Consider the following 15,374-nt stretch of genomic DNA (forward strand, 5'->3'; position numbering starts at 1 on the left):
AGAATGAGAAGAAAATAAAGAGAAATGAAATTATGGGAAATTTTCTCTGCTATGAAAGAAGGAAACCTCTTTTTTTTTTTTTTTGGGTGGTTGGGAGATTTTGATTATTGGTTGATCTTGGTTATGTTTATTGAAAATAGTGTAATTTTGATTTTTGCAATGTATCATAGTTTTTCCTATGATTCATGAATCTTGTTTGAAAAATATTGAGGTTGCTGCCATTAGAGCGCGATTTGCTAAGAATAGGTTCAAAAAACAGAGAAAGAGAGAAGTTTATTTGAAAATTGAGAGGGTGAAATTCAGATAGAATCCTACCATACACATAATGAGCAAATGAGCGGGAATTGAGGGATTTATTTGGTTTGATTTTAGATACACACTTTAATAGGACTATCCTTTTTTTGTACTACAAATTAATTGTTAGCAAATTTTAGGAGGAAATATAGGAATAGATATCGAGATTTTATCAGCCAATGTGTCTTCTCTATTTAATCCCAAGTCGGGGGGAGTAATACATGAAATCATATCAATATTGTTGCGAACATAAATTATGTAGCCTATGTATCCCCTAATGTTTTATAAATTTTCGTTGCTGATCAAGAGATGTTTGCCTGAATTGTAGGGGAAAAAGGGGGGAAGCTTGACTGATTGTTACTATGAGAAAATATATTTAGCATCTAACATAGTTTGTTAGAAACTTCAATCATTTGCAAAACTTACTATAAGTAAAATAGATACATTAATGTGACAATAATCAATTAGTAACAATAAGAATTACTATTTCTTTTCTTGTTAGTTTGTACATATATTCTTTCATGAACATACAGTAAGTTCTGATCTCTGCCTTTGCTCGAAGCTGATAACATGGATCAATGTGATGAGAATGCCTACAACCAAAAATATATGTTAGATTTGTGGGAAAAATTAATTTTTACAAATGTATTTTCTTAAGTTGAAGAGAACATAACTTAATAGCACGTAGAAAATGAGTGCTAATTGGAGTATGATGTATTTACCGAAAAGATGTTATAATGACCGGGATCAGCAACGTGCTTGCTGAGATTCTCAAGAGGCCCTTCACCAGTATAAACAGCTTGAAAACACAACCCAACAAAGGCCAACATAGCAAGCCTCCCGTTCTTGATCTCCTTAGTCCTTAGAACCATGACGGGCTCAGGAGACCCTCTCCCCCACATCATGGGATCAAACCATAGTCCCCCTGGGTAACCAACGTGGGGTGTTGGGTTCTTCTTGTGGGGAACCTTAGGCTGCATGTCAACACATCCAGGGTTCACATAGTCTGCCCATCTCCTGCCCTCAACCCACCCCATTAAGGCTAGTTGCACCACAAATAGGGTGATTGGGTCTGCAAAGTACTCGCGTGATCCAGCATCGTACCAATTAAAGTCTTCCATTAGGCCAATGGATTCGAGCCATTCCGGGATTAGGATGCCTGATACTGCTAGCATTGCCCATCTGCTGTGCATTAGCTCTGCTTGTGCAAACCATCTTAGTGTCTCTGGGTCTGACCCTGCATTTAGTAATTTGATTTATTTTAGTTAACTTGTGAAATTATTGTTATCATCAATCACACAGCAACAATACACAATTAACACATACCTAATCCAAGTGGGTCGAAGCCAAAATCACCAGGAAGACTACAAAAAATAGGAGGTAAATTTGTATATATAGTTAGCATTTTAATGATAAAAATTAAATTTAATTACAAATATGCATCTCATTTTTAAAGTGCATGAATTCATATTTGTTAAAGGACATGTAATTATGTATTATTGGATTGATGATTTAGATTTTGGTTATGAAATATACAATCCTAAGGGCTAATAAGCATTTCCATATTAATATATGAACACGTGATAAAATCATTGGTTGATTTAGGCTTAAAGTTTCCTCTTTTATCCCCTATTACACAAATAAATCATTGTTCTATGAACTTACCTTATGATATTAAATTAGTGTCGCGAGATGATATTTAATTTCGCATTATTATTGTAGAGTTGTTTATGTTAATATTGTAGGAACTGGCTAAAACGACTTATAAATGGGATCGAGAGTAATCGATTAACCAACCTGCCATCTAACCATTGAGGTGGTGTGCTACCAGGGAACCACAAGGGCCTATCAGGAGGAAGTGGTTCACAAACACTTGAAACTCCTCCTTTTGCTGCATTCACCTTACTACTACTTCCAACCATACATTTCTTCACTTGAGTCGGATATAATTTCCCTGGAATTTCTCTGTTCTTACAAAATTTCCAACAACCATTAATAAATTAATCAGAATTTGATGATAGTTAAAAGAAAAATACAAGATAAAAACATTACTCAAAGTAGAATATATTATATTATAAAGTTTAAAAAATGGAATGTTTCATAATTATATAATACAGTACCTAATTGGAAGGTTTGAAGACAGTGCAGTTGAAGCAACAGCCAAAGCCATTTTTTAATGGTGCAAAGTTAATTCACACACAATTGAATAAGAAAGAACACTAGCTTAGTTTATTGGAGGGAAGCTTGTCAGTTGTCACAAATAGCTTATCTGCAAACTTGGCTTTTGTGATGATAAACTGCTATTCAGATTTTGACTTGTGGTTGGGCTATATCTCCTATAGCTTTGTTAAGCCCATTATTTCCTATTAAATTGTTTTGTTTGTCCAACGTTTCGAGTTCGAGCCTTGGATCGGCTCGATTGGGTCATTACTCGATTTGAATGTAATATAAAAAGGGGGACATAAAGTAATAATGTAGACGAGATTCGATCCTATGTTTTTAGTAGCATTTTAAGATATCATCACATTTACAAACTAACCTAACTAGCACATATTGATGTACGGATTATAAGAAAAACTCCATACTGATGAGAGTAAAACTAAAATAAAGTTCACATGAAATTTACCTAGTACAATAATGTGTGGTTAACGTATTGTGAACAAGTAAACCACTGCGCGTCTACACCTCTACTTCCTATTCGCAAGTACTTTCTTTCTATTGGTAAAAGTTTTAATACACACATAATTATCGTAAAATTATTGAATTAGAGACTCAATACAAGATTATCATAAATTAAATTATGATTATCATAGATTCATAGAATTCCACTTCTTTAAGTGAATTGAGGTAAGTAATGATGGAACAACATATACCATGCTAATCATAAAGTACAACATACAATCATTAATAAATCTCAAATCTTACAGAATTAGGCAAATACCAACCTTATTCAACCAAACATTCAATTAAATTTCAATAGAAAGAAACGAACCTCCTAACGTTACAAGTGTATTCTACTTGACTACTTCCAATCACTGTTCCTTTCCAATTACTCCAACAATTTCCTCAACTTCCCACCTGATTTTGATCTCTGACATCTCTCCTTCCCAAATTTAACCTCTTCAATGGCAATTTCATCTTCCCCTTCAATTTCCCACTAAAACACCTAAAAAAACCCCTAAAAATCGCATCTTTTTTACTGGGGTTTCTCAAAAAACCATGTTTCATCAACAAAGAGTGGAATTAAGAAGATGGGTAGTTTCATTTTTGTCCAATCACAAAACCCTTTTCACAGTTTTGTGGATCGTGGGATTTGCATCGGTTTTTATATGGCAGCGCAACATTGTTGATGGTTTGTTGACATTCCGGCGAGCTCCGGGACGCCCAATGCCGAGGTTAAGGCCGTTTTCTTTCAATATTTCGGATTTCGGGGCGGTCGGCGATGGCGGAACTGATAATACTGCGGCGTTTGAGAGGGCTATTGCTACCATTGCTAAGCTTGGGAAGAAAGGTGGAGGTCAGCTTAATGTGCCACCTGGGGTTTGGCTTACTTGCCCTTTTAATTTAACCAGTCATATGACTTTGTACCTTGCTGAAGATGCTGTTATTCTTGGAGTTGATGTGAGTTTTGTCTAATTTTGATTTTAGTTTTGTGATTGATTATGATTTTGATATTGTTGTTATAGTAGATGGTAGGAAGATGTTGTTTTTTGACATAGAAATGAGTAATGATATGAAATTTGTTTTATACTTTGTATGTAGTAAGTTGTGAACTTGTGATTGTTGCTTTGAGTGTTTGATTAGTTGGTTTGAGGTCTGTTAGTGACAGAGAGAAGGTTAGGTTCATCTTTCTTTTCGTGTAGGCGAATTTGGTTCTTCAATTAGTAGGAGAGAAGAATATGGTTTGATGTTATGATGAATTTTTGTTGGCTAATTCCTCTTGTAGATTGTGCTATATGGCCTATATTAACTGTTTGAATGGCTAAATGCCGGAACTATGAGGTGATATGCTGCCAGGGTGCTAGAATGTGAATCTGATCCGTCTTGTTTGAAAGGGGAAAGGGAGATCATTGAGAGGAACTTTGAAAATTGCTTTGATTTGTTAGAGGAGTGAATTACTTCCTTATGTCCTCCAATGTGATGATGTTGGGCATTTATAACAGAAACTAGGAGGGGAAGGGAGGTTATGCCGCTTAGATATTGAAAGTAGTTGGGCGGACCAACGGAGTGAACTGATTGAGCAACTATCCAAAGCCATAGAGATTTGGGATTAAATGAATATCTATATGAGCCTGCTGAAGATAGTGAGAGTTACAATGCATACTTTAGCATGAAGTGAAATCGGAAGATACATATACAATATGCTACTCTTGAAGTGTGGATCACTTTTTTCTAGCATGTTTTATGTTCATAGTAATGTATTTTAAGCTGCACTGCATGAGCAACCATCACTCAGTGAAGTAAATGCCAAAGTGATAATTGCATTTTAAAAAGATGTTAATGAAACTACCTCTTGCGACATTTTACGTTGTAAATGTTTACATGGTTATGGGAAAGGGAGAAAACGGAGGTCATTAAGATGTTTTCTTGAGTCCTCATCTCATAAACCATCATTTGTGCTGTAGTTATGCAGTATGCACAGTGTTCTATTGAGGCTCATTGCCGTGGGGCACACTAATTTATGCTCAAGAGAAGTGAAAATCCACAAGCCCAGTTGCGTAAAAGTTCAACTTATTTGGACATATTCCATTAGGCTTTTACATTCAATAGAAATTTATGTTTCAGATAATGTCTATGCTTATAACATTCACTTCTATGGACCTAGATTTAAATAGCAATCTATGTACTGTGAAAGGATAAATGTCTATTACTGTTAGTGACTGCTATTAGTGACTCTTATAAATTAAATAAAGATACAATCTTGTCAAATTGCTAGTAGTTGTAATTGTTGTGACAAAGGGAAATGACCATTCTTTCTTTTTTGAAATTTGAACTCCTAATTATTGTAATTTTTATGATTAAGTCCTTGCTTGAAGGAGTCATACTGGGTTTTCTGTTGCTCTATGCTGAATGGTATATATCAGGTATTGTCTAGCTATGGTTCCTGAGAAAGAAGGATACTTAATTTTCTGCTACTAGAACAGAACACTGATTTCTTAATTTGTGATATATTTTTATTCTATTTCGGAAAGCAATAGAGATGTATTGGAGATTGAAAGAGGGCTGAGCCGCTGAGATCTCTGACATGCAATTTAGTGAAAGCCTGAGATGAATTAGAGATTCATAATTGGACTTTTTTTAAAGTGACACACTTCCTCTTTTTGGATATTTCCTACCATAATCTTTTTTCTTTAGTCACCATTACTACATTTTAAATCATTCCTATCTCCTCATGGTCCTCACTCCTACATTATTTATTATTTCTCTCCTCTCACATCCTTTGTTCTTTATATTAACTATAAAACCATCGTCACTTTCTCATAGTATATAATCCTCCAGCACCACTACCATAATAAGTCAAGGGGCTTATTCTCCTTAAAATTCATGTGGAATCTGGCGTTTCGCTTAAAAAAACAGAGAGTGTATTAAAGAAAATTCAAGATTAAATGATTGAGTTGGGAGAAGAGATGGATCTAGTGATGTTTGATTTTTAATACTTCCTCCGTTTCTCAATACATGAAACAAGTTGACTTTTAATGAGTGTATAATAAAGTCAACTTGTTGGATGTATTAAGAAACAAAAGAAGTATAAAATTTCACATTTACCTTCTTGCAAGGATAGAATGTCACGAGTCAATCTAGTATTGGAGAGAGTGGGCTTTGGTGAAAGAAGAATAATGTGTCAGGAATTTTCCTGAAAGTGTCATGGTGGACTATAGACCATATCTTTTTTAAGTTAATCTTTCTTTGAATGTCACTGAGTTCTGTTGTTTTGGTTGTTTATTGCCTATAAAGCTATTTCTTACTATGAAATTCCCATTTGAGTGTATAGGATGAGAAGAAATGGCCATTGATGCCACCATTGCCATCATATGGATATGGGAGAGAGCATCCTGGGCCCCGATATGGTAGCTTAGTTCATGGTCAAAATCTCAGAGATGTTGTCATAACTGGTAAGTTTGCTTAGTATTTTAGCAATTCTAATTTTGCTGAGTAATTGAACTTGAAAGGAAGAGTTTTCTTTCCTTATGAGTAACGATAATAATGAGGGAAATGTTGCTATTATTTCTCCCATTACTTGTCTATATCAGATTGGGAGTCCATCTGTGGTGGCATCAATGGACTGTGGATTGAGAACATGGCATAGAGCCTTGTGTAAAAAGTTGGTGGTTTAAGAAGCTAACAGAAAAATGTGTAATGTAAAAAATGATACAGTAGTTATAATGAAATTAGCCTGTCACAAAAAAAAAAAAAAATAAATAAATAAAAAATAGAATCAGAGTATGGCTTTTAAAGGTTCTTAAGATAAAGAAGAATTGTTAGGTATGGCTTTGAGATCCACAGACTTCTTCATGGTTGACCTGCTTATGGTACTATTCTCGTAATCCTAATATCATTTTGTTAATCTCTTTTAGAGTTTTAGAAATAAATATAAATACCCCCACTGTCCTTAAAAAAAAATAGTTCTACTGTCTTTTCATTATTTCTGGACTGTTCTTATATCTTCTGCCTTTTCAGTAACCTTTGGATTCCTTAATTCTTATTCATTATTCTCTTTTTATATCCAATACCCTGTGGACATGAGGACTTGTTTTCTTCATTTAGTCTAGAGACACTAGATGTGATTTAATTTCTTGATCTCTGAGCTCTATGTAATGGTGAACTATGAGGCAAAATCATTCTGGGTAGTGAATGGAGTTTCAGCAAACAATTATTTGTTACAGTCAAACTTAAAACAGCTCAAAACAATCTGTTACTATATATTTGCTAATGGAGACTGAAGTGACAATGAAATAAGTTACTGTTGACTTGAAGAGGATGGCCCTTTGCAATTTCTTGGCCTTCTCTAAAATTACTGGTTTGGCCCTTTGCAATTTCTTGGCCTTCTCTACCGTCCTTAGGTGTATATTTAAGGAGTACCATTATAAACTCCTTAGGTTAGTAACTAAGCCACTATTTTGTATAGTATTTTCTTAGAGATCAATAGAACTCGCCTCTCACATGTCTGTGGACGTACCTAACTCATTGTTAATAAGCCTCGTAAAATTTGTGATCTTATGTGTTGATTTCTATTATCTTTCGCACGTCTGTTGTGACAGTAGATTTTATGTTTCCTGTGATTCAACAATTTGTATCTAGTGATTTGAAATCCATTTATGATTCATGATACATTTTATGCTTGCTGTGTTTCATAAATATGGTTTATTGGATCATAATGTATTGTGTATACTTTCTTCCCACTTTGATAGATGACGTGAATTTTCAGCATGTTAGGTTTCACTTTAGTTAATTTACTGCATATGTTATAATATCAATGCCATTATTGATGTACTACTTTTGCTTAGATAAATCTATTTCAAATTGATGTGCTATAGCTGACAATATTGCAACCATTACCAGCAAAATTTAACTTCACTCCTGCTGACAGGGAACAATGGTACAATTGATGGCCAGGGACAGACATGGTGGAAGAAGTACAAGCGGAAGGCCCTTAATAATACTAGAGGTCCTCTTGTACAGATCATGTGGTCAAGTGATATTGTTATTTCTGACATTACTTTACGTAATTCTCCTTTCTGGACATTACATCCTTATGACTGCAAGAATGTGACAATCCGGAATGTTACTATTTTGAACCCTGTGTTTGAAGCTCCAAACACCGATGGTATAGACCCAGGTAAGTTCATTTTACAAATTGTTCCGAGCAATATGATATGTTATATTGTCATATTTGTTAGAGAAATGTAGCAATATACATTCATATGTTGTACACCTAGTCAGACCCCTCCTCTGTCCGACTGTCCCTCCCCTCAAAAAAGAGAGATTGTTTCACATTTCCATTAGGAAGTTACCAACTTGTCAACTTGTATCAAACACTTACACACCTTAGATCCTTAACTAGCTGGTCTTTGGTCAATTTGAGATACCATTATCAGGGAAAGTAATTAAACATCAATGATTGATAGAAAGACCTATGTGGCTTAAAAGGCCCGAAGACATGAAAGATGTTGCTCTAAATGCTACTTCAATTCTGCAACTGACGCATTGGGCCAATTTATTGCTTGAAAATTCCACTGGAATGAATGAGTCTGCATGGCATATCATCACCCAGCCAAGATTAGTTTAAAATTAAGGCGCCTGCTTGGCTTTCTTTTGTTCGGAAAGTTATTGATCATTGAGCTGCAAAATTGTCCCATTGTTTGATAAAGTTCTGCATTTCATCAATTTACTTTAAAATCTTAGTAAACAACATTAAACACCATCTTTTGTCAGGCAATAGGCAACAAAGATATACTACAAGTAGATAAAGCTAGCTTCATGGATAATCTAAGAAGGATATGGCATGATATAATCTTATAAAGGTGCATCCATATTTTCTTCATCAACTAACTGGTACACTGGTAGTCATCTTGTCTGTCATTGAAATTCGTGAAGTCTGTCTACTGGTATTAGTGGCATAAAGTATTGCTGGATAATTTATTGGATATGATGCTATGCATCCCAAATAGCAGAATGCAATAATCAAATTGATCTTGCCAAAAACCATGTTTGAATCATTGACCTTACTTCTATGCTACAGATTCATGTGAAGATATGGTGATTGAGGACTGTTACATCAGCGTGGGGGATGATGGAATAGCAATAAAGAGTGGTTGGGATCAATATGGTATTGCTTATGGCCGGCCCTCTAAAAACATTCTCATCCGAAATCTTGTTGTCCGGTCTATGGTCAGGTGAGTGAACTTCAATTATGAACTGTACAATTCCTTGGAGTTTTTTTCTTCAGTCTGGTCATAGAGTGAATGACTGAATGTTGTGATGTGAAACCTCACTGTTGGACTAACTTTGAACATTGTGGCCTTGCGGGTACGAAAATGAGCTCATGGAATCACCTCAATTTTAGTTTTGACTGAGAGTGTTTAGCTCTTTCTATTACTCACCCCAATACCTCTTCCAAACTATCACTCACACATCCCACCCAAAGAAAATTATATTACTAAGTTGGGGAATAACTTTTTCCTTAGTTTCCTGATTCAGCACTTTGAGCACGATGGTGCTAAGATTCATCTGGCCACATATAATTTACAAAGGGAAAAGGATACATCAAGAATAATGGAATATTAACTATCAAACACAAGTTATAAGTTTAGATCCATACGCAATTTCGTAATCTCAATTGATTCCAAGAGTTGGCCAAATATATTAGTCCGTATATTGAAATTAGGTTCATAATCCTATCTTGTAGCAGTGGGAATTTCTGAAGATCATGTGATATGACTGGGTTGTAAGATGTCATGATAGTAGGTCAATATGCTGAGTTTTTCTTTGCCAATCTTTTATGCACATATTTGAAGTTCAAGGACATGGAACTTGTTCATTTTACCTCTGAACTATTGTGTACAGTATTAACTAATTAAGTTGCTATAACTCGTGAACTCTCCGTACAATTTGTGCAGTGCTGGTGTATCGATAGGGAGTGAGATGTCTGGTGGTGTCTCGAATGTTACAGTCGAGAATGTCCTTGTCTGGAGTTCTAGACGAGCTGTCCGAATCAAAACAGCACCAGGTAGGGGAGGATATGTACGACATATAACCTACAGAAATTTAACATTTGATGAGGTGCGAGTTGGGATAGTTATAAAAACTGATTACAATGAACACCCAGATGAGGGATACGATCCCAAAGCTCTCCCAATCATTGAAGACATAAGCTTTACTTCAATCCATGGCCAGGGAGTTCGTGTGCCAGTGAGAATCCACGGGAGCGAGGATATCCCCATTAGAAACATCACATTCCGTGACATGTCTGTAGGAACATCATATAAGAAAAAGCGCATATTTCAGTGTGCCTTTGTACAAGGCCGTGTGATTGGGTCCATATACCCAGCTCCTTGTGAGAATCTTGACTTGTACGACGAAATGGGAAAACTCGTAAGACCCTCTTCTTCGCAAAACATGACAGACATAGATTATAATATTTGAGGCTTTCTTGAGATTGCAGGGTCTTTCGTTCTTTGTTCAGTATGTCCCAGTAGCTGCATTTATGCCATGTATCGAAATTTTTGCAGTAATGCAGGGGATTATTGTAGCTTAGTTTTGTTGGTCAGATATTCTTTTCCACTTTCTGTAGGTCTTCCTTTAATGTTTTGTCTATTGATTCATTGTTGCTAGAAATTTTATTTCACTGATGTGTAAATAGAGCAGATACACAGATTATATACACAAATTCGACAGCGAATGGAACCAGTATCTTAAGAGTTCCGGAAACCAAGTTAGCAGAGAAAAATGTGTATTCATTTTTTTTATTTTTTTTTTACACTGATTTTCTTTTGAATATTTACTTTAGAAATGAGATATTCGTCTATAAATAATCGATTTATTACCATATATTTCTACTTATTTCTGCAGATGCAAGAATTTATTATTTTCCCCACCTTTTTAAGTGTTCAATTTCTAGTTGGGCTACTTGATGAAATATTCATGTCAAATTTGACTGCAAATGAACTCAATATGAGAGACTAACCCAACCAAACAAGAGAGAGCCTAGTTGCTCATCAGTAGGGTTGAACAAGTATATAACTATAATGAATTTACGATTATTATAAATTACACTAGTGTAAAACTGTAAATTAGAAAAAGGTACTAAAATAAGTAAATAACCGATGATTAAAAACATGACTATTATAGCTTGAGAAAAATATATAATCCCTTTATACTACCTCCATTTCATATTATTTGTAACGATTAGACATTTTCTACTTACACTTTATGTCAAATTATTGCAAATAATATAAAATGGAGGTAGTTTTTAAAATTGTAGCTAAAGATTGAACTCGAGCTAGAGTAGAGCTATGAATTTGTGTTTTGAGTCAAGCCTCCATTTTCAACTATGACAAGGCTCGTGGTCGAGTTTGAATTAATTGTGAGTCAAACTAAATTATAATAAGACCGTATGTATTATATGGAGTATAAAATTCACATGGCACCTTTAAATTTATTTTCTATTTTTGTAAATGTCTTTTGTCCATTGTGCACTACCTACCATTCTAACCTACTCTCTTTATTATGTTAATAAGCACCAAAACCTAATTTATTTATTGTTTATTAAAAGAAAATTTAAGTTTTTGTAATTTGTAGGCATGTTTCTTGTTGGACAGAACTTCCAAACTTGAGAGTTGAGATATTTGACCACCCTATGTGAAATGCTTTGAATATAAGATAGGTTTTGTACTGTGATTTGCTAAAAATAAGCATTTACTTTGTAATTTTTTTTAAAAGGTAATGGTTGATTGTATAGGAAAATTGAGGGAATCTTTCACTTTCAAACATGTGCAAATATTTGATGTTTGAATTTGTGAGTTGTGACCAATTCTTGACATAAACGCTTTGATAAAATTTCTGGTCTAATTGCAAATTTTGCAATCCAATGAGTAGTTTCAACATATCAAATTTCAATTGTATTTTGACAATGAATTGAGTTATATTGATGATCAATAATGTACTTCATATATGATCTTGTCAAAATTATTGTACTTCATATATGTTTTGGATACTATGGTAAAACATGTAATTAAAAGACGGATAAATTTGAGAAAATCACATGAAAAGATAAAAACTAGCTACGAATCTACGATCCTGAAGGAGACAAACAACCGTCTGATTTAACACTTTAATTAATCTGTCTAAATGCTAAGGAGTAATTAACATATTGATATCAATTATCAAATTTACAAAAGTAAATTCCTTAGTAGTTTATTTTCTCCCACCCTTTTTTCATCATTCGTTGTACTTTAAAGCATATTTTGAAGATATCTCTACACTACCAAAAAAAATAAAAATAAAAAAAAAATAAAAAAAAAATAATAATAATAATTCAATCTCTATTTCAGGCATTCAGCTATGGAAAAGTAATGAAAATGTTACTTAACTTGTAGAGGTACTAAAAAAATTTCATCTTTGTTTTAATAGAAGTCATATTTACTACTTCGTACAAAGTAAAAGTTTTTACAAATGCTTGGCGAAGTATAAACAAGTAAAAAATATTAAGAAGGAAGTATAAGAAAAGCTAGTTGTTATTGTACATGAAATTCCGGCCCCTAAATCTAAATAAGTCGCGAAGGTTGATGGCTTCGCTAAACCTTGCTGCGCAGCTTAAACACTATCATTATTCCAAAACATTTCTTTAAAAATGAAACAAAACCCATAGTAGTTACCGACTTTCGTCTCTGTTCGACCAGTCGGGCCCTGCTTGCTTACTTTTCCGGGCCGGAATCCAGAATTTTGACTCTAAATGGTTTTTTTTTTTTTTTTTTTTTTTTCTTATGAAGATTGATTTAAAGAATATATTATTTAGGCGAGATTTAATCTGAATAAGACGTTTAATACTTTAACCAAATTAAATGGCATCTACACTTTAAATACTCTATAATAGGCGTTGATTATTTTTAAAATAACGTTAATTGTTAAAATTCTTGAAGATTCCTAGCAGGAGGCATGGATTTTGTTAATAATATTTCTACTTGAAGTCTTGAAGAATGAAGATGCTTCACATGATATCATTAGTTGACTTCCTTGATCGACATCAATAATTCTTAGCTTGGCCTTATTTGACATGCGTTACACGAACTAATTAATATTTGACCTAGTCTCGTCACATGGGGCGAGAAGAGTAGAAGACGATGTTACTCTATCAATTATTATTTCAAGGATGAAAGTTGGTCCAACGGCCTAAGGTGGCGCATAATTGTAATTCCGGGACTCGATTGATGTCTATATATGTCAATTACTTTAATTGGTTAAAGTTGTATGATGATAATCAAAATTTGATATTGAATCTCGTTTATATCACTTCCTTTAGAGTAGTCTTGAAAAAAAAAATTAAGCATAATAGTTATCGAGTTTTCTTGGAGTTGTTAATGATAGCTTACAAATTATCATGTGTTCAAATGTTTCCTTATTCCATTTGTTAGAAAATTCAAACAAGCCAACTAACTAACTAAGGCCCTGTTCTTTTCACCTTAAGAAAATAATATTAAGTAAAAATAATTTCAGTTCAGTAAAAATAAGTTCAGTTCAGTAAAATTAATTTCAGTTCAGTAAAAATAATTTCAGTTCAGTAAAATTCAGTTTTCTTAAAGAAGAATTATAATAGAAAATCAGTAAAAATAATTTCAGTTCAGTAAAAATAATTTAATATCAGTAAAAATAATTTCAGTTCTGTAAAATTAAGTTCAGTTCAGTAAAAATAAGTTCAGTTCAGCAAAATTAAGGTGAATCAAACAGGGCCTAAGACTTAAAAATGTAAGAAACAAGACAAACAAAGAAACAATAACAGTCAAAGTAATTAGCATGTTACATTACATAGTTACATGTATGACTTCAATTCATAGTGATTTATTTGGTATGGCTTCTAGAATGAAAATGCTTATCATGGGTATATGATTAGCTTAAATTAAGAAAGAAAAAAAAAATCTAGGAAACATCTTCTCAATTTCTGGGCATGGAGAATAATCAATAACGAAAACAGAATTGCGTATAACAATTATGCAAAAACACACACATTCGCGTTCCTCTCTCTCCAAAAAAAAAAAAAAAAAAACATTTTGAAAAACAGCTACTTACTTCACATCATACTTGCAAACAAAAAAGGACAGTTGTTAATATATAGTGTAGCACCCACACTAATTACAGTCCCCCGCCAAGTGCCTTAAGTAGCCCCGGCCCTAGGTCAATATGGTAGCCTTATGGAACCTCTTATCCTCAAATGATGTTGAATCGACTCTTAGACCACTTGTGATGGGATGACTATTAATCGTCTATGAGTTGCGTAAATCCAAACTAGCATACATGCAACAAACAGTACATAAACCACTTCTAAACATGAGGAACTCAACACACAAGGACGCTTACCCACCAAAACATGCATAAATATGGGCATGCAAAACATGAAGACATGGAGTAGCCTCATTTAGGAGTTGTTATGTCATTATTTTATTGATATCGTGGAAAGCATACAAAGGAGGGCATATTTTTAAATGAAATTGTTAACTAAGACGAGCTCACCATGTGTATGGTGAGACACACCCTGAATTTGAAACCTATTAACAAAATCTATAGCCCAAATTTTAAGACTCTTTTGCCTAAATTTGGAACTTATCGCCTAATATATGATACTGTCCAAAATCTAAGAGCCATTTCCCATATATAGGAGCATATATAATTATGTAATTGTAGCAAATATAAATATATTACTCGTTACATACAAGTACTTTTAGAAATAGGATATCCACTTGAACAAACCCCAAATTCTTGGTCAATTTTCAATTTTAAGAGATTAGACTTTGTAACACTTATGTCCCATCTTGTCCTCCATAATTAAATTTCTTTTTCTTATGTCTTCTCTTGATAGTTGATACCCATCATGTGAAATTTTAAATAATCCCTCAACCAATCCATTTTATTATCTTAATTTCCAACCAAAAGTATTATTAATTACTTGACCTTTTGTTACTTTTTAGGGATCTCATTCCCTTCTTTGTAAATGTCATATACGAAGTAATGTATTCAATATGCTATATAATTATAGGCTTACAGCATATTATATTTTGAAAATTAAACACAAATGACATATTCACGTATAGTCAAAGTTGATACACAATGACGTTCAAAAAATATATTCTCAACGTTCTAAAAACATAATTTGATGTGCATTTCGTGTATATGCCCGATCTTGTGCAACTATGAAGATTTTATGCTTGAAACAACTCAACAAGAATCATAAAAGGGAAAACATGGTTGATAAAAGGATTACTAGAAGAAGCAACCAAAAGTAAATGAAGATTGAAGAATGTTTGATTTTTATTTGAAGAAGCTTTCATCATAATAATTCATTAACAAACATATATAGCACGTGGTATATT

General features: G+C 33.6%; 2 protein-coding genes across 2 annotated transcripts; one reads left to right on the plus strand and one right to left on the minus strand.

Moving 5' to 3' along the window:
* Positions 1–669: 669 nt before the first annotated feature.
* Positions 670–2,598, minus strand: LOC145611278 (photosystem I chlorophyll a/b-binding protein 6, chloroplastic-like). Its single transcript, XM_081666592.1, has 5 exons — positions 2,415–2,598; positions 2,092–2,259; positions 1,621–1,658; positions 1,017–1,531; positions 670–887 (listed from the first exon to the last, which is right to left on the minus strand). The coding sequence occupies exons 1-5, from the start codon at positions 2,462–2,464 to the stop codon at positions 870–872; spliced, it is 789 nt and encodes a 262-aa protein (XP_081522718.1). The 5' UTR covers positions 2,465–2,598; the 3' UTR covers positions 670–869.
* A 632-nt stretch (positions 2,599–3,230) lies between these two features.
* On the plus strand, positions 3,231–10,688 carry LOC145611112 (putative polygalacturonase). The gene is made up of 5 exons (XM_081666349.1): positions 3,231–3,915; positions 6,287–6,407; positions 7,883–8,131; positions 9,035–9,188; positions 9,912–10,688. Exons 1-5 carry the CDS (start codon positions 3,514–3,516, stop codon positions 10,435–10,437), a joined length of 1,452 nt encoding a protein of 483 aa, XP_081522475.1. The 5' UTR covers positions 3,231–3,513; the 3' UTR covers positions 10,438–10,688.
* The last annotated feature ends 4,686 nt before the right edge of the window (positions 10,689–15,374 follow it).

The sequence above is a fragment of the Chenopodium album genome, chromosome 24 (assembly GCF_948465745.1).
Source record: "Chenopodium album chromosome 24, dcCheAlbu1.1, whole genome shotgun sequence".
Taxonomy (NCBI): domain Eukaryota; kingdom Viridiplantae; phylum Streptophyta; class Magnoliopsida; order Caryophyllales; family Amaranthaceae; genus Chenopodium; species Chenopodium album.

Bases quoted from the DNA above. Each gene is read 5' to 3' on its own strand.
- LOC145611278 (XM_081666592.1), bottom strand. From the start codon at position 2,464: ATGGCTTTGGCTGTTGCTTCAACTGCACTGTCTTCAAACCTTCCAATT. The intron at 1,659-2,091 runs GTTGGTTAATCG...TATTTTTTGTAG, and splicing joins CCTCAATGGTTAGATGGCAG to TCTTCCTGGTGATTTTGGCT. The intron at 1,532-1,620 runs GTATGTGTTAAT...TACTAAATGCAG, and splicing joins CTTCGACCCACTTGGATTAG to GGTCAGACCCAGAGACACTA.
- LOC145611112 (XM_081666349.1), top strand. From the start codon at position 3,514: ATGTTTCATCAACAAAGAGTGGAATTAAGAAGATGGGTAGTTTCATTT. The intron at 3,916-6,286 runs GTGAGTTTTGTC...TTGAGTGTATAG, and splicing joins CTGTTATTCTTGGAGTTGAT to GATGAGAAGAAATGGCCATT. The intron at 9,189-9,911 runs GTGAGTGAACTT...CAATTTGTGCAG, and splicing joins GTTGTCCGGTCTATGGTCAG to TGCTGGTGTATCGATAGGGA.